Consider the following 27,114-nt stretch of genomic DNA (forward strand, 5'->3'; position numbering starts at 1 on the left):
GATTTGAGAAACCTGGTCTAGTGGAAGGCATCCTTGCCTATAGCAGGGAGGTTGAAACTAGATGATCTTTAAGGTCCCTTCCAACACAAGGCATTCTATGATTCTATGATCCAGTGCAAGGAAGTAAAGAACATGGAGGCACACTCTTCTCAGGGAAAGAATAGTGAAAGGACAGAGGAAGTGAGCATAAATTAAACTACAGGAAAGCATTTAAACATAAGAAAATTATTTTCCCTGTAAGGATTGTCAAACACTGTGACATGTTACCTACAAAGGCTGTAGAGTCTCCATTCTTGAAGATAATCAAATCCAAACTGGACACAACCCTGAACAATCTACTGTGTCTGATCCTGCTCTCTCTGGAACTCCCTGCTAATCTCAGTGATTCTGTGATCTCCTTGTCCAATCATAAACCTACACTGCAAAAACATATAATAACTGCTTCTGGAGAGGAATCAGTGTTGCCTCACAATGTTGGCTTTTCTCTAAAATCATTGCTCAAGTAAGCTGTGCTCCAAGGCCCTTTTCTAACACATGTAATAAACAAAAAACAAACAAACAAAAGAACCTGTCCTGAGGTCCCCTGAATGCTTGAGAAAGAGTCCTCCACATCCCCCAGTGGTTTTGTGTGAGGTTTACAGAGTGCCTTCACAGCACTTTCTATACTCGTATAGTCCCTCAAGCTTCCCTGTGAAGGCCAAGGGATCTCAGAGGGAAGTCATGGTTTCATTTAGTTATCTGTCAGCTGTATGAATTCCTTCTCCTCATCTTTTTCCCTGTGCTATGAGAGTGCAGATGTGTGTGGTGTGCACTGGCTCAGTGGGAAGCTTGAGTAAGGCTACTGACTTCCACCTGCTCGTCTCAGTGGTGAGGAGGAGTGCCTGGATATGGAACTAAACATCACACCAGGCAATGGAAACACCTTTCTTCTCAACTAGTGTGCATATGGAGTAAGTCAGGTGTGTTTGGACTCACTGGATTCAGGAAGATCGCCTGTCCACGTGATACCACATGGGACAAGAAATGTCCCAGCCATCAGGAACTGGGGTGTCTGTGCATGTGCTGGCCAGCTGCACACTGCATGCACAGAAAACATTCCTGTCTGGGTGCCAAACCTGGCAGTTGGGTGTCTGGAAGTCTGCAGGACACGGTATGTACAACAGAGGCACTGAAAATTTTGGGGAAAAGTTCTAAAGGTTCTCCTGTCTGCTTATCCGGGCCTGCATCCTATTATCCTTTACCTATGTTCTGCCCAGAAGGCAAAAAGAATTATTCTAAAATCTTCTGAGATTCTGATCACTACAGCACTTTGGTCAAGTACTACTAATGAGGAATAATCATTAGGACAACAATACACTGAAATCTGGTCTTTTTACTTTTAATACAGTACCAAGGCGTAAGAGTGTGTAAAGATCTCCAGTAAAAATTTTTTCTTTGACATTAATTTAATTTAGAATAACAGTTCTTTCTCCCCTTCTCCTGCCCATCTTGTCTCACCTATATTTAACCTAAGCCTGAAGGGCTCTCTGTGGGTGGCAGAAGCAGCCATCAGTCTCCATAAGGAGCAGCACTAATGACAGTCAGTTCTGGAAAAGGGAGCAGTGGGCTGGGAAACTGTTGTCATATACTTGCCACCCAGATGCTGGCAAAGTGTCTCCTTTTTTTAAACATGCTTTGAAATAATTTATTTTAAATGATGAATGAAGCAGGACATAAATAAAATTAAATAATTTAAAAAAATCTAACTCTAAGCTTCTTAGTATTTTGATGATAACCAGGAAAGAATTAAAACACTGCACTGCTGCTAAGAAGTCACATGGCTTAAATCCATTGATTAACATAATTTTCTTATTTTACGAGTTAAACATATTTACGCATTAAAGACCAATGTGCAAATAGCAGACTTGTTGCTGCATGTATTAGAGAGCCAGAAACTATAACTGCCCCCCTTCCACAAACGACAATGGTATTTCTAGCTTAGGTGTCTCTATTATTCTTACCATCCCATTATAAAACTATTTTAATAAGAAAGGCTTTATTTGAGGCATTGTGGGATCAGGTCTTAATCTGACTTAATAGTTCCTTCAAAAGGATTTTGCAAGTGTCAGCTTTCCATTAGCCAAAGAGGACAAGAGGTAACAAGACTCGGTCACTAAATATGTATGATATACAACAGCTTTCTCATTTCTCTTAAATTTAGATCAATTTGCCTTATATTTGAGTTCTTCTGCCAATTCTTAAAATTACAGAAATTCAATTTTTTAATGAAATATAACTCTCAGTACTACATTACAGCAAACCAAATACTAGGAAAGAGCTTCTGGACTCCCAAAAGGTGGCAAAAAACATCTCTGAGGCTGCGTGATACTGTATCTGGAATCAATATTCAAAGTTTTCTCTGCTAGAGATCTGGTTAATCTGAAACTGAATGGAGAAACTGAATTATGGAGACTCCAAAAAAACATTTCCAGAGAAAATAAAAAGCCACATTTCAGCCCTCCTACTTAGGAGACTATACTAGAAGTTCAAAAATGACTGAACATATGAGAAGGAAAACATAATTTTAGAGGCTGGCGCAACTCAGATGTTGTGTAAGTACCCAAGACAGACCCGCTTTCAGAGAACAGGCAGGACACAGTGCATAAGCCTTCTGGCAGCCGCAGTCCCGACCACAGGATGGCACTACTGGGTATATTTTAGTAAATGCAGACACTTATGCTCCAATATTTTAACTCTACTGGCACAATGTCAAGCGAGCAAATACGAATCAAAGCTGTACATCACCACTGCTGTCTCCAGAAAACAGCCTTGTCTCTGTACTGAGCTGAATTAAGACTATGTGTGTGGAGATGAGGCTGTGTGGATGTCCTATACAGCTGATCACACGTGACAGGCAAACAATGCCAATCCCATGAGATGGGAAGGGCAGAATGTCTTCATGTTGAATGGCCTTATTACAGCGATAAAATCTCCTCCAGGAGTATATATCTTCAAATGCCAAGTCTAACTAAAACTACATCTTTAATAACTTCATTTTTTCCCCTCTGATGCAACTGGTGCCAGCTCTATCTCCCCTAAAATGTTTCCCATGTCACAAAAGGACTTCAGTTTGCTTTGACACCATTACCAGCCAAAAGCAAGTGCAGCACAATGGCAAATGTTAACAAATTGGGTTATTTACACTTTTCATTAATTTTGAAGCAGTGTTAGTTACCAGCTTAAGGATACAGAGTATTATCCCCAATCCCATATTAACTGCTGTTTTCTTTAAAAAATAGCTTGTGATGTCAAGAGAACATGCTATTTAACAGTTCTTTACAACAATTTCTTGCCTGATGGCTACAGAAAACAAGTTGAGATTACATTATCAACCTTTAAGTCATATCACAAAGGTCAATGAAAAAGAATGAGCACCTATTATACATTTAGAACTGCATGGAAACAAAAACCCTCCTTGGCACATCTCTTGTTTTTCAGAGTTTGATGCATGGTTATTTGGTCTTCTGTGTTATTACTTTTTAAATCATTTAGGGTTGGCAAGGCTGTAAACAGCAACACAAGGTACAGAATACTAATGAAAGATGAATCATGCACTTTCTTGAACATAAAAGATACAATATTTTACATATATGCAAATTCTTAACCTGATCCTTATTCTATTAATTTAAAAACGTTCTTATGTAACATGGACTGAATTTGACCCGTAACATTTTCATCTATTAAAAATAATTAGAGGAATACTTAAGCTGAATTTAATGCTTTGGTAAACTGATTTGCAACCCCAAGCAGAAGAAACATACTAAAGACAGTTAGCACATGCTTCTCTCTTCTGAAGAGTTTGGTTCAATCTAGAGGATTTCTGGACCAAAATCCCAGTATCAACTTTGCCCGTTCACAGTGAGAGCAAGTCATAAGGACAGTTCAGACTGATCTTATTTTACCTTTTGTTGAGATTGTTAATGGATTGCTAATTAGTGCCACAGATTCAAGCTTTCATAGGTATTTAATCATGTATTACATTTGAAAGCAACACAATTTATTTGCCCCAAAACTTTAGGGATATGAGCTATAATCAGCTTTGAGATAAGGAGAGACGGAACCTAGGATCTGGAATATCTGTTTTTTGGGTATCAATTTCACACAATCTTTCCACATTTGCCCTCCTGACATTATTCATATTCAAAGCAGTGCCTTCTGCAAGAGCAGGTCTGTGCCCCCCCTCCCAGCTGATTTGCTCAGTAACCGGGACTCCCATATCAGAAGGCACCTGCAGTGTCTCCCCTTGCAGTATCATGCACTAAAACTTCACAACTCTTGAGGACATAAGGAATAGGCCAAGGAAAGGAGAAAAGCTCCAGCTGATACAAACATAGCTTGACAATTAGCAACAATGAGAAAGGAAACAAGACTGCAAAATGTGAAATGACAGATAAATGAGATTTAGGTGAAGTTTCACACATCTATCCTTTCTCATGTATGTGACAGAAGCTCTTTAATGATGTTGTCAGGGCCCCTAGATGGAGTAAGAGTCTCGATGTACACGGCCACTTATCCTTTCTTTTATACATGCAATCCTTAAACATATCCTGCAAATTTGAGACAAAATAAGAGTTTCAAGGCAAAATACAGATGAATGAAATGTGGAAAATTAAACCTGGGGAAGATCAGGACCTTTACAAGAGATGCAGTGCGATACTAATGCTGACTTCATTTATCAGAAATTGAGTTCAACCTCCTCAAGAAAAACTCTGAGAGACTGATTCATTCTTTCCTTTATGCCAGAATGATGGCAATGATTCAACAGAGTTACTTTCAATTTACTTTCTATAAGGAAAGGAGACATCCATCTATCTATCCACATGGACCGAAGAAATGAGAACTTCTTGTGGAATTAGCCCACACTTTGCTCAGTAAGGGCCAAAGACAGCTCCCAAATACCCTACTAGAAATTCTCTGTAGACAACAACATCACAGATACAACTCAGTCTGAATCCAGATTTGGAATGCCTTGATTCAGAACAAGGAAAACAGCCTCTGAAAAGCCATTGTATATCACAAAAATTAATGCCATGAAGCTGAATGTTCATTGTGTATGTAGTGACACAGAACTGTATTAATAACAATACCCACTGAGGACATATTGTGCAGTCTCTTCACATTTATAAAAGCAGGAAATTATTTTTATGGCCAACATCTTCTGTTTTCACAATTTGTCCTAGCATACCAGATATTTGCTGCACCAAGTCTTTCACCAAGATTTACAGAAAAAAACCCTAGGTGCTGTAGAAAACTGATGCAACAGCTAAAATAAAGCTTCTGTTTAAATATTCCGGGTGTTATGGAATTGATCTATATTGTTAGAGTTACACAAACTGGACTTTTGATGTAACTGAAAACAAATTAGTATGGAAAAAAACACTCTTTGGGAAGTATAGGAGGAGAGAATTATAATAAAAATGGTGTCAGGTCCTGCATTTTGACCTCCATTCTAGGGATTATTTGCTGTATTCACCCCAAAGAAGTCCATAATTGCTGAGAGCATTCACCACAGACAGTGTCCCTGCTGGCTCCACATTGGGCTTGTTTTTAAAAGTTACCGGAGAATGGAACGAAGATGAGCCAACTGACAGCATAAAGACCAGGACAGGGCAAAAAAAGACTAGCAAAATTCCCAACTCAGCAGATGCAATGGAGAAGGAGTTCAAAACACCATGAGGAATTTCTTCACTGAAAGGGTTGGTAAGAATTGGAGTGGTCTGCCCAGGGGAGTAACCATCTCTGGAAGTACTCAGGAAACTACTAGACATGGCACTTTCTGCCAGAAAGTCCAGAAAAGAGTTTTTGAGTCCATAAAAGAGAAGCAGAGCTTCAAGACGAAACCCCTTAGGAACAAAGGACGTGATCACCAAACTCACTGATATGTGCTCCAAAGATGACTTGTTACTTTTCTCCCCTTTTTCACATAAATATGATGTCATAGGAAAAAAAACCCAACAAGAATCACTAACATGTAACTGGCATGAAGGCACTCTGCTTAACGCACTCTGACATGTTATGAAGGTGCTCCCATGATATCAGGGCAGGTCCTGCAAAATACCCCAAAAACAGCCCAAGGAAAGGGAAGAAAGGCTCAAGCGTAGCAGAGGGATGGCCTGAAGAAAAGTTCTTTGAGCCAAGAGGATAACAGGAAAGGAGAGAGAGACAAGGGAATGAGGGTTGCAAAGAAATCAGAGATAAAGCAGACAATGACATGAAGCTGAAAAAGGGACAGGGAAATGAGGGAGACTAAAAAACACAGCTACAGACTGAGGGGAAAAACAAGAGGGTGAAAGAAGTAAAAGCTCTGACTTGAAGAACAATAAAATACAGTGATCCTGTGATTGCTAAGGTATTGGATTGTTTCTGTCAAACTACGTCTCTGTATATTTTGCAATTTTTTATTTCCTTTTGTTTGAAGCATCTGCTAAGAGGACCAATGTGATTAGGATACAGAAACTTTCTGCTTTGGGGTAGCTAAGCCAAAGGCTGCCAGACAAAGGTGACTGATGTCTATTACCAGTAGCAGATGTTCAGAGGCACAAGTGGGGAACGGAACAGACTGTCCAACCTTAAACTAGCATCAGGAAAGCCATTAGAAATAGCACAGTGAATGGCAGTCTTCACAGAGTTCAGGAAGTCAGTAAGACATTTTCAGCTATGATTCAATTACAAAAGCTGTCTGCATCCAGGCAGGGCTGAGCTACCTGTGTAGCACAGGTCAGCATGTAGGTATACTTGGGATGTGACCTAGTCCAGGTACCTGTCAACTTCTGACTCAAGGGAAGCCAAATCAGTCATTTTCATCTGTAAAGGACAAAATAATACTAGTTGACAATTTTCTGCAACTCCTCTTTTTAACAGAAGCCACTTCGAATCATGGGTATGTTTGAAAAATCAATTTTTAAGCAAATGAAAATGTAAGAGTTTAAGGTAGGTATCTTTGTTTAGTTCCCTCTTTTTGACATTAACTGCAAGTATCTACTAATAGTTCTTGTCTCAACCATGTATGAGACAGACTTGCAGTGGCTGTCTTTACGAGCATATACTAAGGGACATCTGAGATACCACAACCCTTTTACATAATCACAGTACACTTCATGCTAATATTGGGGAAAAGGCTGAACAGCAGTCCTGCAATGAATATACCAAATATATAGGTTATATGTCAGCTCTCTAACAGCTATTGTGATTGTCAAGCATAATAATAAACTTTTACAGTTAAAAGAGAAAGGAAATCTGAACCCATTTTCAGGATATTTTGCTGTGAGGGAACAGTTACAGACTAAGGATTTGTCTGCGGGGAATATGCTAAATCAAGCCCTTTTGGACTTTTGATTAAATAATTGATGCATAATGCAGAATGTATAATATATGCATCCTTTCCCCATAGTTGCCTGGAAACCCATATGGAACAGTACTAGCAGTTCCAGGAGCATTTAGTCTCTAAGTCTCTGGTAAAGACAAAGGAACAAAAAACTTTTTAAAATCATTAACTCCTCTCTCTTTCCATTCTTCAAGTACTGCAGGATACCAGAATTAGTAACTTACACAATGGTATCACGACTCCCCTAATACAGAGTGCTTTTTCTTTTTTTAAAGCTATATCTCTTGGAGCCATGTGAATAATGTCATTCACTCTAAGAGAACCTATAAGATTTGGATTCTGTTAAAATAGAAAACAAAGAACACAACTGGTATTTCCAGCCTCTACCTTTATGTGATAATAATAAGCAGCTTACAGAATATCCAAGGTGGTCAACAGAGAAGAATAAAAATAAGAACTCAAAATGGTGATTTTTTTCCCCAGATTATAGGATTTTAAGGAAATTTCATACAAGACTGATTGCTGAGGGTTTAGAAGAATATGAGAATGCCATGATCACAAATTCAAGGGGCAGATTGTTTCAAATTATGGCCAAGCAGACCTTTTGCACTTCTCAAGTAGGCAACGCTGCTTGTCATTCAGTTTGATTGCTCTGTGACCCAGTCTGAATCTCTCTTGCACTTTATTGCTTCCAAGATAGAATGAAAAACATGATAAAACCCAACAGTGAAAACAGAGCACTAACCATGGAAACCTACAGTGATCAAGGATTAAGTTATTTAATCTAAACAATTTTGTCATTATGACAATTTGGTGCCTCTGTTTCTGACGGTCCTCCTGAGAGAGAGAATAAAGAGAAGGGTAAGCACAAAATTGCATATACGGTCCTTGAGAAGTAAAAGGCAGGATGGTGACAATGAATGCCTCCCTCCATGGCAGGGACCTTCATGGATACTCACTCCTTTACACATTTCTTGTGCACTCCATTTCATGTTTGAGAAAACAAATACTCAGTGAGTCAAAGGAAGAATGTCTTTATACTACACTGGCAAGAGGTCTCATTTAAGTAAAGAGAAGTAGTTATATGTTCCTAAATCAATCAGTCAAGTAAAGATGAAAGATCTGGTGGTTTAACATCAACAGGACAGACTGGAACACTTGTGTATATCTAGCTTTGTGTTTAAGGAATTCTTTTGGGTATGTAAGATCAGTGCAGATTTTGTCATGCAAAAGAGAAAGATGAACCTGGATCTCCTGTTGACTTCCTCAGTCCCCGAATAACACAAAGGTCACAGCACCATTTCCAGTGTGGAATCAAGACTTTCTTATCCTTTCCTTTTCCTACAAGTAGCAGATGTTGTTACTTTTCATTTTGCGGTGAATGCCATGTTGAATGGTATGGGATAAAATGATATTTTAGGTGTTAGCCCAGTATAGAAAAAATAAAATCCAACCCCAAACCCCAGTAATTTTATTTAGGCTTAATCAAAAAATTTTCCAAAAGTGCTTGCCATCTTGATGGGGGCCAGTAGCTCATACAGTCTGGTCTCATAATTTCATACACAAATTGTCAGTTTCTAGGACAAAAGCATTTTCAGCAGCATCCTGTAGCATTATAGGAGGTATAATAGTACAGATAAAAAAGACCTTTAAGAAAAGCATAATGTATTTACAATAACTGTCATTCATTTTCAGTAGAAAATTATTATACTTCAGAAGGGGAGAAATTAATTCTAAATTAAAACAAATGTAAAAAGACAGATCAGATCAGGAAGGAACCCAAAAGCATGTATGGAAATTAAGCTGACATGCCTACATGCCTCAGCTGTGACTACTTAAGTCCAGAGGAGGCAGGATGAAGATCAGATGGAGGTGGAGGACACTGCCTTGGACATACAGAAGGTTTCCATCATAGTCATGTCAGCTGCACTCTCTATGTAGCTGTACTACAACTTGAATAGGCTGAAAGAATTAAAAAAAAAAATTAAAAATCACACACACTAAGCAATAGTGAAGGGAGAAACAAAGACACCAAAACCCCAAGGTGTTGAGATTAAACTACCAGGGAAACAAGCTCCCTTTTTGTCTGCCTTAATTAAGGCACATATTACTATCACCAGCACAGCTTTTGATTCACACTTGCAACTACCAATGATTTATTCTGATTTAGGGAAAACAACAAAATTTGCTTTTGCAGCCAGAGCCACAGAATAATCTCACAACACATTCAGGATAGTTCATCAAGGACAGCAGTAGTTTTCCAGCCATGCGGTTCTATATTAGTGAGTGATGTTTAATGGTATAATGGTTTTGATTATGATACAATGTTATGTCCTACTCCTGCTGTCACCACAGCCCAGAGGGAATTTGCATATGAACATGGTATTTCATCTCAGCTTGTTAATAAATTCACTGAAAACCAAATATTAAAATAAATCAACTGCACAGTGATCACTGGGGATAACTACAAATTGTACTTTTTGGTGGTTCCCGAATGCTGGTGAATGTCAAGAGATATGTCCAACTGCTGTCATTGGTCCTTTGTGCCTTGTTTTAGGAAAGCCTATAGTGCTTTCTGTGTCAGGATGTCATGGATAAACAGCTGCAAATCAACCTTGTCAAGATGGCCTTTTCCTGGTGGAAAGGGGAGCTGAGTGGCAGTAGGTATGGTGAGAATCTGCACTGGGTGCTCCAAAACCTGCTCTGATGCACTGGAGGTGAAGTGAAGGACAATACCCTAATGTTTGACTTGGTCACAGCTATATCGGTTCATAGGATTTTCAAGTTCTCTGACTGTTTCAGACTTCACAGAGCTCACCTATAGCTCTCCCTCCTTGATTCTTGAAGTGTACACTATTTAGAACCAGCTTTAAAGCACATTTAGAAAATTTGGATGATGAAGTCAATTATTACCATTTTGTACAATTTGTACAGTACAGACCAGAATAAACATGTAGCATGTTTGATCAGGTCTTCTTCCTATCTGCTTTTATTACCCCAAATAATGAAATTTAACCTCAAATTATTAGAGTGCTACTATTTCCAAGACTATATCCTACACCATAATCCAGTAAAGCAGCCAGTCAGCTCACACACTCCTGGCTTTACAATCAGGGATCTCAAGATGACATAACCAGCAGTGTTTTCTCCAGGGTCCCCCTGTCCACGACTAAGATTTCTGCCTTCAGAATTTTGTGGTTCTCCTGCTCTGGGGATTTTTGTCACATGTTGCATTCCACATTTGGGCACTTAGGAGATTCAGAGGTGTGCCAACAATAATTTGTAAATGTTACTGTTATTTATTTGTAGAGTTAATTTAGGCAAAGAGGAATGCTTAAATTTGCAGAAATTATTCTTTGATAGATAACATCAGAGCTTTTTCAAATTTATCTACTTATTTTCTGAGTTCTTAAGAAGAATTTCTTGCTTTTCTGAAGAATGCATTAAATTATATCCTGTTTGACAAATAATTGCAATGACTGGTAATGATTTTTCACACTTTGATGATTGTATTTAAACTGTTTGCTTTAAAATGCTCAGAAAGACTTTTGTAACATAAATACTTTTCACAGGGTACTTTCCCTAAAGTTTTATATAATTATCAGAAAGACGTGTATTTGCAATTTTGAAGACTGTTGGCTAAATATCTACAAAGCAGTCTTCATCTTATGAAAATGAAATAATTCCAGAGCAATTAATTTAATCAACAGTGTTAGTACTCAAAGTGCAACACTTGTTAGTGGTATTCTGGTAAATGGTGGTAAACTGTCACATTCTTTATAATCTTTATCCAGATAGTTTAACTAGTTTCAGGAGAAACACTCTTAGAACATGAAAGCACTTCTACCCATTCACCAGTAAAACCCAGCCTGCTGCTGAAGGTTTCAGCAAAAAGAACTTTTGCACTGAGAGAATAATTCACAAAGGGAGGCCAGGAGTTGAACCTGTGTCTATGTCTGCACTAAAGACAGCAGAAACAAACAGTGTACTGTGTGTGACAAGTGTAGCTGCCTCTTAAGTGAAATCCCATGACTGTCTATGCTAATGGGCACCTTCGGGTAAAAAAGATGGTGCTAATAAAACCTCTGCTCTGCTTTCCTTGGAACAAACACTTCTGGCACTCAAAGCAGCTCTCTGCTTCCATCCTCTTACACCTTCAGCCTTTAGCCAAGAGCAGCTTTCTGCAATTTGTCAAATTAGCTCTTTGAAAGAACCCCTCAAATACACTTTTTCCAAGCAATTTTTCCCTAGTAAGTCTGAGCCAGTGTGCCAGGGCAGGAGAGCACAGCTCAAAGAATGGAGCAGAATTGTCTTTGAGTTTTTTCTTGGTATATTCTACTGTAAACGAAGCAGCTCTGATGCAGCAGAAAGGTTATTTTTTCCATGTCCCTTTTTTTTTTTTCCTCATGAACTTGCCATTGGGTGGTGCATAATGATGATTTCTGTAAGGGAAAGAAACCCACAACAGTAGCTGACATGAGCCAGAGGTCTAATATTAACCATTTCAAGGGCAGCACTCAGTTCAATGGCTCTATGTTTAAAAGCTCTTTCTTGGACAGCCACTGCTTGAATACTTATCAGCTGAATGAATTCCCATGGATAAGAGAAAGCCATCCAGGAGAGCAGCAGTGTACCCAAAACAATCAGGAGAAAACTTTACTTGACAGTGAAAAGACACAACTCAGCCCTTCCAGAGTAACTGGCATTATTTCTTAAATTGCACAGAATCTACTTATCAGGATTATAATTTTGTCCTTTCTTTTTCTTCAAAAGAGATTGATACAGTATAAATCTGGAAACAAGACCAGCAAATAACTTCTCCGAGGCTATCAATGGCGACCAGAAGGCAAGCCCTGTCCACGAGTGACTTGGCACAAGCTGGCAAACCAAAGAGCATCTGTACTGACTCTTTATGAGGAGAACCAACAGCTCTACAAAAGCAGATCATTGTTGATAAATAAGAGGCACAAAGTTAAGATTAACAATGAGCATTTTTAGCCAGGCAGCCACTCCCAACAATGAGACTATTGTTAGCCCTTAGTTTTTTTCACTTGCTTTGCATACAGACTTCGCCATCACTGTCAACTTAATTAGATACTTTTGTCACCTCAGACTAATGTATTATGTTACCATGAAAATGAAGTGAAAACGTCATCCTCCTAAAAAATATTTAGTTATTTATAAATATATAGTTTATATAATTATAAATATATATTTATAAATATTTATTTAAAAAACCCCAACTGAATGCAACACAATAGTGTCTTTCAACACATTTGCTCCTGAATGGGAGAAGTCAGCTGCTGGGTAGGTACTAAAGCCCCCCTGGGTTTTGCATCTGGCAGCCAGCTTACAATGTGATACTAATCCTTCAATTAATACTTCAGCTAACCACCTATGAAAAATATGAGAAGTGTGCTGCAGAAGTGATCAAACAATCAGCCCTGTGGCCAATAACACAGTAAATACTCCAAAATCTTTTCCATCACAACTTGGCCTCTCCAGCATGTTTGGACAGCATAAGATAAGCATTTCTGTAACACAGACACATGTAACCCCAAAACCAGAACTCTCTCCAGGGAGGTTAATCTCTATCTGCAGTGAGCATTTCTTAACATACTTACCACTATGTCAAGCACAAGCATAGCCAGGTTGCCATTTTAGTCCAGATATGAAGACTAAAACCTACTTGTTTTCTCTGTGTTAGTCCTCCCTCTGCTGCTACTATTGACAAGAGTTCCCCTGGTTAGGATTTTTTCTTTTTTAACTTGGTGTGGAAAGGTCTGGTAAAACACATAAATCCAAACCTGCCCTTCTACGTATTTGCATACTATTTTGGATGGAGAAGAAAGGATACACTCCATCACAGATTTTATATGTATTTCCTCTTTAAATTTTACAACACATGACTGCTAATAGAAACTGCAGCTGTAAAAGAAGAAAGACTGATCTCAGAAGAAGAGTTAAAAAAGTCACTAATCAAGTCAGAAATTTCTCAACAATAAAACCTAGAAGGAGGACGACAGACATACAGAGATTACAAGCAGGTTCACCCTCTCAGAAAAGCAGTGTCTATCTGGCCTTGTGGGGAAAAAAGGGTCTGACTGACACTGCACTTACTTTGCTGCACCCTAAATAGATGATGACTGGAATGACCACTTCTTCTCATGGAGCTGCTATAAAAGCATTTAATTTGCAGGATCTGGCAAGAACACCCAATTTTACAAAAAAACTGGAGAATGTAGTTAACATACTTATTAATTAAAGCTGTGTCCTGCATCCTGACCCACCCTTCTATGACTGAATCACTGGCATGTTTAAGGTCAAGTTCCTCATATAAACAGGTTAGTATTTAAAATCTGCCCAGGCACTCTGCTTAGAGCCTTTCCAATGCCATATCAAACAGTCCCTGTTTGTCAGTGATGTGAAGGACAGTCTAGGGAGTGCAGGGGAAGGCTTATAGCAACGGTAGGTCAAAGAAGTGCTGGCATACTTACAGTTGCATTTCTTCTGAACAAATCTAAGCTTGCATGCTGTTCGGTAGGTGGACAAACGAATGCGATCCAGATCCTGAGCCCCTAGTGGAAGAGAATAACGGTGACATTTCTATGGAATATGACCTGTGCATATCTTTGCTAGCAGGGAAGCCAGAGAACAAAGAGAACACATGAGCTGACTCTGTTTAACAATTTTCAAGGCTGTCTCCTTCGCAGAGAGAGTAGAGAGGAGCGAGGAATGAGAAGGGGAATGTCAGGAGGTACAGTGTTAAAAGACTTTTATAAAGGAAGGCAGGGAATAGTCAGCCCACTGTGTCTGTCACTTTGAAGAACAATCTGGCCAAGCTGCAGGCTAAAAGACACACTGGCCAGGCTCCAACAGCTCCAACAGGGAAAACCTCAGTCTAATTTTAATATTTAACAAAAAAGCTCAAAACAAGTATCTTTAGCTGACATGCCAGATCAGAACAACGTATTGCCAGCAAACCAAATCAGAAGAAATACCATGCCATAACACAAGGGCTCATGGCAATCTGCAGAAGGGGGCAAAAATAATGCAAAGGGTGCAAGGACTTTCTCCATTTAGCAGAGGTTTATTCTCTGTAAGGGAAAACTCAAGCTTTCTGCATCACTCATAGTTTGGCCCTGCCTGCTGCAACTTAAATTTTATCTGGTAATATTTCCAAAAGCATCTGTCCAGGAGAAGGGTACAAACTTGTTGGTAGCTACCTCACATACAACCACAACAGAGAGGGACCAGGATGGGGGCAGAACCTGGCAGAGTGTCCAAAAGACACATCCAAACAAGGGAGAGTCAGGATGTAAAAGAAGTGGAGTGGAATATGCTCCTGCTTTTACACAAGCTTCCTAAATGCTCTCTTTAAGATTATTCTTGACACAATTTGACTCAGCTGCACTGTTGTACATACGGCCACGTCGGCATCTGTAGCGGGATGCTCTGCCTAAGTGGGGGTAAAACAGCTCAAATTTTCCCTTATTTGCAAAAGCTACCAGTGATAGATGGAGAAGGGGGATCATGCTGCTTTTGGCTGTTGAAGAATGTTGAGAGCAGTCTGACTCCACAGCCCCAAAATTAAACATTCTGAGGACATGAAAAACAGTGTCTCCTGATAGAAACTGACACTGTTGAGGATGTGGCAAACAAAGTTCCTGATAAAGGAAGCAACAAGTGATAGAACTGATAACTTATCTTAAGTTGCTGAGCTGGCATAGGTAGCCTAGAAACATTTGATTGACAGTCAATCGCTTTGTAATACAAAAGCTCAGTCTTTTTAATGGCAGGGACTCCTAACATATTCGTTCTCAAGGTGTGTGTGGAGATTCATCCCTGGAGGGGGAATGCCTCAAGATTACTCCTTGAGGCCAAGTGAAAGAGATTTGCCCATGGTTGTTGTTATGGGTGAGTAACAGTCTCTACTTACTAACTATTAAGCTAGCTTTGAAACTATTTATTTAACAGTGCACTATATTAATAGCTATAACTATCTATACTGTATGGTAAATAATTCTGATTAAAGTATTTTAGTCTAATTTTTATCACTGAAATCAATTTAAATAAATATTTATTTTATTTCCATAAATTTATTTGCTTTGCCATCCTTAATCCTGCAGGACAAAGTTATATAAAGGTTCAATCACACCTATATAATCTTTTAGACATAAGCCATTGCCTAGATCTGGGACTAGGATTGGATCCAGCTGTACCTAGATGCCACCCTGAGAAAGAGATTAGAAAGTGAGGGGGTCCTTTGTGACTCAGCCGAAGGGCTTCCCTGATAAGCCTTGTCCAAGAATCACTGAGTCCAACTCCTGGCCCTGCACAGGATAATCCAAAAAATCACACCACGTGCTTGAGAGAATTGTCCAAATGCTTCTTGAACTCTATCAGGCTTGGTGCTGTGACTACTTTCCTAGGGAGCCTGTTCCAATGCTCAAGCACGCTCTGGGTGAAGAACTTCTTGCTAATATCCAAGCTAGACCGCCCCTGACACAGCTTCATTGCACTCCCTCAGCTCCTGTCACTGGTCACCAGAGAGGTCAGAGAGAAATACTCATTTGAGTTACAACAGTAAGCCAGCCCTGTAGGGTACTAAAATTAATAATTAAAGGGCACAACAGAGCTGGTGGACACAGTGGAATGGGACAAGACAGTTCTCAGTAGGCCATCCCGAGCACATCCAATTCACTAGCACAGACCTGGCCTTTCCGCATGCACAGTAACTGAAGTCCCAGTAATGCTCATCTGAAGTCTCCCACCTAAGATGAGGGAGATCTCATGTCATTGTTTCTACGCTGCAGGGTACAAACAATAGGAAGCTTAGTAATTACAGACAAAACTCTGGTAAATCTAGTAACAGGGTGACAGTCTCAGACTTCGTGTATAATAGAATGGTACATGGGTTATAAGAGAAATGGTACACGGGTTATAAGAGAAATAAGAGATGACTGTCAGGAGAAGTGCAGGAGCATTGTTGGTATAGTACATCTCTCACACACTATTCTGAAGGGAGCACGGAGCTTCACTGGAAACTGTAAAAAATGTGCTGAAGTGGGGTATGAAATACATGAGTCCCTGTGCTGTGTCTGGCTGGGACGCAGTTAACTTTCTTTATAGCAGTCTGTGTGGTGCTGTGTTTTAGATCTGTGGCTAAAAACTGTTGATAACACACTGCTGTTTTAGCTATTGCTGAATAGGCCTTGCACAGCACCCAGGTCTCTTTTTCCCCTACTTTGTCCCCTCCCAGCATTGTCTGGGGATGGGCAAGAAGTTGGGAGTGGACACAGCAAGGACAGATGGCCCCACCTGATCAAGAGTACAGTTCATACCATATAATGTCACGCTCAGCCATAAAACTGGGGTAGGGAAAGATGGGGATGGGGAGTTTTGTCTTCCAAGGTAGACACTGCTTGATGACTAACTGCAGATCAGTGTGCTTCTGGGAGGTGGTGAGTGACCACCTTTGCATCACTTGTTCTTGAGTTTTTTTATGATTTTTTCCTTCCCTGTCATTTAATCAACTGTCTTTATCTCAGGTCACAAGTTTGCTTGCTTTTGCTCTCCCTATATTCTTTCCCATCTCGCTGGGGGTTGGCTGGGGATTGAGCAACTGTTCATGTGGGTCCTTAGTGGCTGGCAAGGGTCAACCCACTACAGATACCCCCAGTAAAAGATGTAGACTTTTGGAGACCTTTATCCCTCTTCTTTGCTACCTGTGTATTGCAGCATCTTTGTCTCAAGAAGCTATTGACTAAAATAACACCATCTAAAAATCTGATGTAGAAAATCCCTGTTTCCTATTTGGCCAAATCAGGTCATTTTCATGCAGTTTTGGTCTCGCAATATTAAATCATTTGTGCAATGGAGATTTGAGGTGGAAAGCCTGCATAAATTTTACTGACACTGCATAGCAACTGGCTTGGTCTATCACAGCAAAACATTTCTAGGAAGTACTTACGCATTTCTGCAAACAGCTGCCTTCTTTCTGCCATGGTATTTCCTCTTTTCCCACAATCTTCAATCATTCTGGAAGACAAAATCATGTGAAAGCATTAAGTATTATTCCCAGACTGAACATACGTACATAAGCATCCAAAATCGATCCTGAAGAACCTCTGAGGTTGATCGGTGCTCCACGTGTACCCAATGTCTTCTGCCAGCCTCTCTGGGGTGTGCTTCGTGAAGAACCTGGTCCCCAAATTGTCCTCCATTCCCTAGACTCTGCTTTCCAGCATTTGTTCCCCCCCCGCCCCTCTCTCCCAAAGGCAGTGTTCAGTTTTTCTGCTTGATGTAACTAACTGGCTTACATAACACAAGCTCTGAAATTCATTTTATGTTTTCTTAAATAAGGAATCTTCAGTTTAAATTATGTAAGAGAGAAAAAATCATAAAAGATTTGGATATTGTTTTGTAGTTTAGAAAATTACTTTCTAGTCAATTCTGGGTGGAGGCGACAAAAAAAAATCCCAGACAACAGCAACTAAATCTGTACTCCACAACAAAAAACCCTCTATTTACTCAAGCAAACATGCTCCAAATATTCATTCAAATTCAAGACCAATATTGCTAATTAAATGACTTTCAGAAAAATGCTCATAAGAAAGAATGTATTTTCCTTCAGTTTTCAGATATAAAAATATCCTGAATATTTTGAAGAGCACTACTGCTGGATGAAGCATAGAGAAATGAGACAGCTCTCTTGACAGCCAGCATTCAAACCATAAGGGACTAAAGCCTTCGGAGTAAAGATAAACATCTATAGCAGCTCTAGTGTCAGCATCACCACTTCCTATGGGTAATCACTCTGACGAACCAATATCCCTCCCTCCCTGCCAAGTCTGGTTAGGGCTTCTGACCCACATTTTAATCTACATCCTCATATCAACTGACTGTGTAAAATAACATCAGACTACCTGGATTATAAAGGAGATGCTCTGTAGAAGCCTGCAATCAAAAATATTGCACCACGTCCCATAGCAAACCCCCACATGTATTCAACAGGAAGGATAAAAGTACTGGATGCTTCAGTGTACCATCACCAAAGAACTCAAGATAGAAAACCAGCTTCCTTTTATTTCTCAGAGAAAGAAAGGAAATCACATAAGAAGTGTTTTGCTGTGTGCAGGTTTTTTCCCTTTCAAAACGCACTGTTCAAATGAAGTGGTGGGACGTTATAATTGCTTTTTCCAAACAGCCTATTCAGTTCTCAGAGTACTGATAAAGGCTCTGCTAAAGTGCTATCTATGGTGGACATTTTGTGATGCGAGCAGCAGTCCCACCAGGAAGGGGACAAAGGGTATGGCTGCAGCCTCTTTGAAGGGATATTCAAGTTCACCCTTATGCTCTCATTTGTCGAGCAGTGACACGGACGTGTGTAGCATGGCACTAAGTCTGAACTAACACATCCTGCCTTTCTGCAGAGACAACAGCTCTCAGCACAGTGCTTTACAGAAGTGGTCACACAGCCTCTCATCTGGAGGTAGCTGATGTCTTGCTATCTTGGAGGTGACAGGGAAGACTCACACCTACCTGCTAAACAAAATAAACATCAAGATACGCCAGACCCAACCAGCAGCCTAATTAGACAGCAAGAAGTAATATATTTTTTACATGAATCAGCCTTAAATCTCTGCCCATAAAAAATTAAAAATAATGTAATTTCATTAACCCCAGCTTGAGTTCCCTGCTCCTTTCTGTTTCCAATGGAACTCATAGTAGGTGTCAAATTTGCCATGGTAAATGACCAGATCTCGTAGGAAAGTTGGGTTAATAAAGTTCTTTGAAAAGATTGTATCTTTTACCAGGCAGGGCAGTTGAGTGAATACTTCAGGGCAAATACAATTTTAGACACTGATTATTTGCAGAGTTGGTCATAAGCCACCATAATTTTCTCTGACTTGTCCTATACTCAGAATTATTCTACAAACAATGTGCAGCTTGTTTTCAGACTGTATATGACTCATATTATTTGACTCAGGTTGGGTTAGTTTGATTTTGACACAAGGATTACATTCTCTTCTTTCAGTTTCTTGATACAATTTACACTTAAAACTTACAGATTTTTCTCTATTTAATAATTTGGTGTTTTCATTTCACCACTGTTCTCCACCAGTCATGAAACAATCACTGTCTCACGGCAATTGCCACGAACTTAATTGAAAACTTTATCAAAAGCAACTTTATTTTCACTTCCCTCATACTGCCACCTGGAGAAAAATATTCCTTAGCTATTGATTTCAGATATCTACAGAGCATCCAGTGGAAAGTGGCTCACCTGTGACCTTATTCACCATGCAGAAGAATTTTTCCATTCAAAATTAAGTAAACAATGTATTTTTCATCATGCAAATTGTGCAGCAACTTCTCCACTTCCTTCAGAGAGCCCATTCCTAAAGTGTCCTTTCAGTGGGGTGAAAAAATCTTTAACTGGTTTTCTCTTTTTTGCACTTCATCTTCCCTTTACTTTCACTGTTTTTATCTTCCTTTATAAAAATGTTCCCTGGACCTGATCATCATTTTTCAGAATGTCCCATTGTCTTCTGAAATTGAATCATCCTTTTCACTGCTGGGGCTTATGAGGATTACCAGGCCTGACAAATAACTTTATATTTATAAACACACAACTCAAGCTTCCTCAGAGAGGGAGGAAACTTGGTATTTATATTTTTAAGACTCTTCTGGCACTAGATATTTTTTCAGATTTTCAAATAGCCTTCATCCCAAATGACAAAGCTAAAATCTTCTGCAACGTGGTAAATGCCATTAAGCTAATTAGAACATTAGGGTGCCAGTATTTTCAGATAGATACCTTCTATTCCTCCTTCACACCTTTTCCTGATAGAAGAAAAATAATAGATGACGCTCATCAGCATTGTTACTTTCGAGTCACCATTGGCAAGAATTCACTCAGCCATGTCTTCCAAGCTTTTCACATGCATTTTTAACTCCTGAATGCTACAGTCCAGGCTCAGCTAATGCTGTTGGTCATGGCACTGGGCATCTCCCTTTCCAGCCTTGCTCCCTGTGATCCAGCTCTTTAACTCAGATTACAAAGATTCATGCTTTGAGCCTGGGATGCGTTCAGCTCAGTCCCTGGGGCTGGCCCGGAGCATAATTGACTACAGTCATGTTCCAAAATCTTTCATTTTGCACATAGTACGTCGAGTCACAGGAAAAAAAGCACAACTTGTTCTACAGGGGAAAAGTGCAAATCACAAAGCAAACTTTAAAAAACCAGAATAATTTACCAGAGACATAATTTTGAAAAATAGTAATTAATGTATACTTTTCTCATAGTAGGGATTAGATTATATTTGTCTTCTGTGGATCCCTTCCACTATCTTTTTCCCTTTGCTTTTCTCCCCAGGAAATAGCTCCTCCATTTCAGGTAAGGAGAACACCTAGTGTGCATCTAATTTAAATTCTTGTCACAAGCTAATTAGTAAGGTACCAATTAGCATGGTATTAAGGCTTCAATATATTACAGACATTCCAGAGCAGAAATCATTCCAAGCATAAGGTTTCCAGCATCTGAAAAAGATACCATGAGTGTTTCATTTTTACCCATGTTTCAAGCTGAAAACTTAGAATATTAGTTGTTCTAGACAGAAAAGAATAAATAAAGGAAACGTAGTTTGATTGGAACTATTTTGACTGCAATTTCATCTTCATGCTTATCATGTGTCAGAAGCATAGTTGGTCTATTTTTTAATATACTTTTTTGGTTTATAAAATCTGAGAGGGAATATCATATAATATACATAAGGTGAGAACTAAAAGCTTCATTTTTCATTCCTTTGCTGTTGTGCTGCTTGGATTATGAGTACTGTTAACAATCTCTCTCACACATAAATATTTTTCATGTTTTAGTATTTAAAGGGTAAATAATATATTTTATTAAACCCTGTTTTATGTAATTCTTCTCACAAATAGTATATTTCCAGTATATTGCCATTTCTTGAGCTATCTCTGAGCAAGATAAAAAGAATGCCTGCTACAATTAAATCACTAGCTCCAAAATAACAATCTGTCCTGGTTTCAGCTGAGATGGAGTAGTAGCTGGTACAGTGCTGTGTTTTGGATTTAGTATGAGAATCATATTCTTAACGCACTGATGATTTAGTTGATGCTAAACAGTGCTTACCCTAAGTCAAGGACTTTTCAGTTTGCCATGCTCTGTCAGGGAGCAGGTACACAAAGGCAGCATGGTCAGGACAGTGGACCCAAACTGGCCAAAGGATGACCCATACTGCAGAGCATCATGCTCAGTATATAAACTAAAGGGAATTGGCCAGGAGGTGCTGATCACTTCTTGGGGATAGAACGGGCATTGATCAGCAGGTGGTGAACAACTGTATTGGGCATCACTTATTTACCTCGTGCTGCATTCCTCTCTCTCTCTCATTATTAGTATTATTATTATTATATTTTGCTTTGTTGCAATTATTAATCTGTTCTTATCTCAATCCATGAGTTTCACTTGTTTTTTCTGATTTTCCCTACCACTAGGGGGGGTGGTGGTGGAATAAGCAAGCAGTTGTGTAGGACTTAGTTACTAGCTGGGATTAAATTTAGTTACCAGCTGGGATGACACCACCAAAAGAAGCAATTGCTTGTATACATGGAGAAGGTGCTCCCCTGTGGAAAGTTCCATACACTTCCCAGGAGACTGTCAAAAATTCCTGACCTAACATGCGCACACGCAGTTCGATGGTTCTGAGAAAAGCCACTCCATTAACACTTCCTCAAATCCCTATCCCGTTGGTCTGTGACAGATGAAGTGCCCCAGGGAGGCAGGATGCATGCCAGTGAGGAAAACTGCCCTCTGAAATTGATTAATTCTGGCATGAAAAATTTATCCAGTCCCATGTGATGGTTGTGACGCAGCCGAGTCTTTGACAAAAGAGGCTCCGAATCCTGGCCAGTGACACTTCTGACAGTCTTTCACGCTGGATAAAAGTTGTTTATTCCATAAAAGCAGGCACAGAGGAAAAAGAGGAACACGCTTGTCTCTGCCCCAGTCTTGTCCAGTTGAGCTCACAGGGGCTCTGAAGCTTTTGGGAGAGTTTTGGGATGCAGCTTCTAGACAGAGGTTTTGCACGACAAGACTGGTAAACCCAACAGTGAGTATCTTGAGATACCACCATTTGTTAGGAAGTATCAACCAGGATCAAGCATCCTTTATCTGAGCAGTCTGCAGTTCCACAACGAGGAAATCTTGAACTCCTGATACAGAGAGCTTTTTTTTTTTTTTTTTCTTCCATGAAATATCAAATGTTAGAGATTCACTTTGGTATTCCCGGGAATTAGAAACATTAGGATGCAGAGAAATGGACTGGTTTATCAGTGGCTATTTTTCATGCTGTTGACAAATCTGATGCTGTTTTTTATGCAGCTGGTCAATATTTAAAGCCAACTTCAAGCAGAGAGCAGTACCATTTTTCAGCAGCACATGCTTCTTGTCTGCCATTGCTTGGGACAGTTTAATCAAAATGCCCTCCATACATAACAAATTGCTATTTATTTTCAGGATTTACCAGCATCAGAAATTTAGATTTATGAAAATGAAAGAGCGTGCTATGGTCTAGCTTACAGTGACTTTATAAGGAACTCAAAAGCTGTAGTCAGCAGCTAGGATTGGAGTGCTGTTCATGCAGGACTCGTATGAGAGAGAAGATTTTCTGTAGATCTTTTTTTCTCTTCTCTTATTTTCTCCAAATTCAGCCCTCTTAGGTAGATACTGCTCAGTTAGCTAGAAGAGCTATGCCTGCTTATTTCAAAGTGAATTTGGACTGAAGAACAGAGAGTTAAAAGAGACAGTGAGTGCCAGATAAAACCATATTTGTGAAGCTGCCAACCTCAGCAATCCTTGTAGTTAATAATGAGAATCATGAAGAGCCATTTCAGAGCCCTCTTCCTCTTAATGGATTTATTGGTGCCTTATGAATGTCTTGTTCCACATGTTTTAATGAAGCAGATCCCTAATAGGTCTCTCTCAGTTTTACATTCCAGGACTAATCTTTGGCACTGTAATAACTTTGGTCAATGCTCTTTCCTGAGGCTGGGTATAATTGCATCGCACTTACAGTGCGTGCTTGTGTTTTGTCTAGATGAGCTTTTTAGAGTGGAGAAGGAAAACAAGAGCTGCTGCTAAGTTCATCTCTGACATTTCCAGCAAGTCAGGCTCCTCTTATTTTTGTCATATTTCACAAATTTATTTTAGGGAAAAAATATCTCTCTGGATTTACTCCTGTAGTGAAATTTGCCTTTTGTTTTTAAGAAGGAATTTTCCAACGTATTTTTCATCAGCTCCCCTTTTGGGAGCTTCGTATCCTTAGTGGGAAACTCTCAAAAATGCCTAATAAGGCACTCACTGCAACTCATTTTCATTATGCACAGTCTTCAAGGAAGTTTGAACGCTACGCAAATCTTATCTGTGAGGTCTAAAAAACAAGTGTGAAGATTCATTACTAAAAAAAACCCAAAAACCTAAATGCTAATTTGGGGACAGAAAACATGAAAGTCAAAAGAGACTAATTTCATATTTAATACCATATAGAATCAGCATTCTATCAGAGGATACCATGACAAAGGAATTATCAGTACTTTTCCATGTACACTAGGCATTATCAAGTCTAGGAATTTGAAATGTTACTAACTAGGCCAAAATATATACCAAAATCCTTATTTTTCTGCTTTTTATGGGTACTTGTACAGTATAATTTTCTGCTTTTCTCTGCAACATGAAGAACTTCTCTTAGAGAATCGTACTATTCCAGACATAAAAGACATTTAACAAAATGCAAAAAACCAAGTACTCAAGACTTAAAATATATATGTGAAACTTTAAAAAGCTGTCTTACAGGCATTGCTTAGATAAATTTTTCTGGTCATGCTCTTTTTGAATCAGCCTTCCTGACACTACAAGAAAGTACTCTATTGGATAAAACATGGAAAGAAAACTAATGTTTCATCCTTTGAGAATATAAAATTATCCAGTCAAATAATTTTGGTCATCCCAAAAAAACCTTTTTTCCAGTTAACTGGTACAGATTCAGACACAGCTTTTAAGAGTTCTATTCAAATGCTATGATAAAATTATATTTTGTCCAAGTTTTATTAAATATTTTAAAACAAATACAGAAGATACTGACTTCCTTTACACTCATGAATGACATTTCAGAGCCTTAATTCAGTTGAGGGGTAGTTAGAAAATATAGAAAAATAAGAAATCCCCAAAACTCACACAGGGAAGCTGATGATATACAACACCAATTCTGCTTGTCTGATGTGTTAACACTTTTATGGAGTTTTGCCATACCCTCATTTTGGAGCTGGATTTCACCCAAATGGCAGTTTTTCCTCCAAAACAGGTTTCACTAAAATTATTTTTCTAAAACCCAAGATCAGTAAAGAACTGATGACCTTTTAACACTCAAATATGCAACTCTACTTCTTTCAGTTGTTTAGGCGAGGAATAATTCATACAGAAAACTGTAATGAAACGCAAGGGATAAAAACTTATAAGGACTTTCTCACAGGAAGCATTTAATTGATACTCTGATACTTTGGTAGTCTGGTCCTCTCTCTGGTCTTTTTATTTGCCATTGTAGAGGCACAAAGGAGGTTGCAGGACTTGAAATATAATTAAAATCCTACTTAGTCAAAGGGATCTTTCAGTTCTTCTTGTGCTGCCGTAATTAAACCCAAATTCATTTGAGTAAGCTGTCAGTGATACAATTGTGTTAGGAATAATTTCCTGGCTTCTGCCAATTTTTACAATACAAGTTGTCAGTTTTTGTAAATATGAATGTGATGATTATTTGCTGTAGGACAGTAGGTACTTTCCTCTCCTTAGAATTATAAAAACAACTAAATAAATCAAATGGCGGCTGCGGGAGAAGAGACATTCACAGGTAATGGAAATTATTGAGATCCTTTGCATGTATTGTGAAAATCTCACTAATATTGAGTACTGTGAGTAGTCAAACAAATTAGTTAATAGAGAGGTGGTTGGCTTTTGTCATCTTACCTGATGAAAAGTTTTGGCACCCAAACAATTAACGGAAGAGCCATTGATTCAGAGAAGTTAAAAAAACCCTTATCAGACATGAAGAGTTTTCCATTATTCAACTGACAATCAAGAAAAATTTAAGCATTTTCATCCTTATGTCTGAGGCAGAACCCTTTGGGGTTTTTCACTTTTCAATTTTCTGAAATACTATAACAAACAGATTTATAGAAAAAAAAATATTAACTATAACTAAACACAGTTAAAAAAAAAAAATCTTTAAAAACTATTCCATGGAAATCCAAGCCTCTCCAGATCTAAATGGTGGAAAGGTGGAAAATGAATTACAAATGAAAGATGAGACACTCATGAAATTGTTCATATGTACCCTTTCATAGTGGTAGCTATTAATTTGTCTGTCAGTTTAGTGAGATCGGGCACTAGGACAGAAAAATGGCATTAGGATGGGAATTAACATATTTAGGAGCATTTCTGAGTTAAGTATATATCTTCTGAGACAAAGAAAGCTTTGATTACTGAGTCTGTATGAATCTCATGCAAAGAGAAATCAGATCCTCAATGGAAGTGGGAGCAGCCTAAAGGCCAATCTAATTAATATCTCAAGAAGGCACATTTAGCAATTAGGTGGTGTCAGGGAATAAAGAAATGTGAGATTTTTCTCTTTTTTACCTGGCCATATCGTTCTGTGAGTGGTCTGATAACTTGGGTAAGTGGTACAACTTGATCACTCTGGTAATTGAATTCAGCTGAAGATTCTTTTAAAGCAGATGTCAGCTTCTTCCTTTTAATTCTGTTTTCAAGCACCAAAGCTCATTAAAGGACACACATCTATGTCTCTAATTTTGTGGTGTAAAAAGAAGTTCCACGTGCATTGTTAAAATGATTTCACTAGGCAGCCTTAGCTATAATAATCCAGTCCGCAGGATATTCAGTTAAGATACTAACTCTTCCAAAGTCAGAATGATTAAAATCAGTTTCTGTACATTTTTGTTCCATAACTGCCTGCCTGCATGAATAACCACACAAGCAGTACAGCAGTACCCTTACTATATACAGTAGAAACAGAACAGCTAGGCTAGCAGTACCATGTGATACTAGAAGAAACAGCAAAGAAAACAGCAATGAGATGTCTAAATTTGTAAAAAAATAAGTGACAAGAAATTAAAGGTCAATACAATAATTTCTGAGTCTTCTAGTGGTGAATGCACAGGACAGGTAAAGTCAGATGGGGTCCAGTTCAACAAAAGTGTTCTTTAATCTGTCCTTATCCTGCAAATCCTTTACACACACACACTGAACTCAAAGCATATGCTTGAATTCAGCTGTGCTGACCGAGTACTTAGCTGAAGAAGAATGGACTGCTGAACCAGGCTCAAAGGTTTTCTCTTTAGTCCTTAATAAACATCTAACAAAAAAAGGACAGCTTACAAACAGTGTATATAAAGGGAGCCCCCGGTGGTGTAGAGGAAAACACACTGCACTGTCACTGCAGAGACCCGGGTTCGATTCCCGGTCGGGGCCCCTCCCCGGGCAGATGGAGCTCGTTAGCCCTGTAAGGCAATCCATCTACGTCCTGAGGACCTCGCTGCCACCGTCCAAGCGTGCTTGGCCCCGGCAGATGAACCTCAGGATTAAAGGGTGGGCTCAGTTCCGCGCACACTGTGTCTCACCTAAAAAATCCAATGCGCAGGCTGGAAGGTGTAAA

General features: G+C 39.1%; 1 protein-coding gene across 11 annotated transcripts in view; it reads right to left on the bottom strand.

Moving 5' to 3' along the window:
• DTNA (dystrobrevin alpha) overlaps positions 1-27,114 on the bottom strand; it is a 227,255-nt gene that overhangs the window by 80,210 nt on the left and 119,931 nt on the right. For all 11 annotated transcript variants that reach the window (XM_027890222.1, XM_027890231.1, XM_027890230.1 and 8 more), the window contains 2 exons: positions 17,337-17,404; positions 13,861-13,941 (listed from right to left, as the gene is read on the bottom strand). In XM_027890222.1, the coding sequence (XP_027746023.1) occupies positions 13,861-13,941; positions 17,337-17,403 (148 nt within the window). In that variant the 5' untranslated portion in view covers position 17,404. Of the gene's footprint in view, positions 1-13,860; positions 13,942-17,336; positions 17,405-27,114 lie in introns of those variants that run through there.

Source organism: Empidonax traillii, unplaced genomic scaffold, assembly GCF_003031625.1.
Source record: "Empidonax traillii isolate 1590-97213 ecotype Southwest subspecies unplaced genomic scaffold, ASM303162v1 scaffold281:size1424471, whole genome shotgun sequence".
Lineage (NCBI taxonomy): Eukaryota > Metazoa > Chordata > Aves > Passeriformes > Tyrannidae > Empidonax > Empidonax traillii.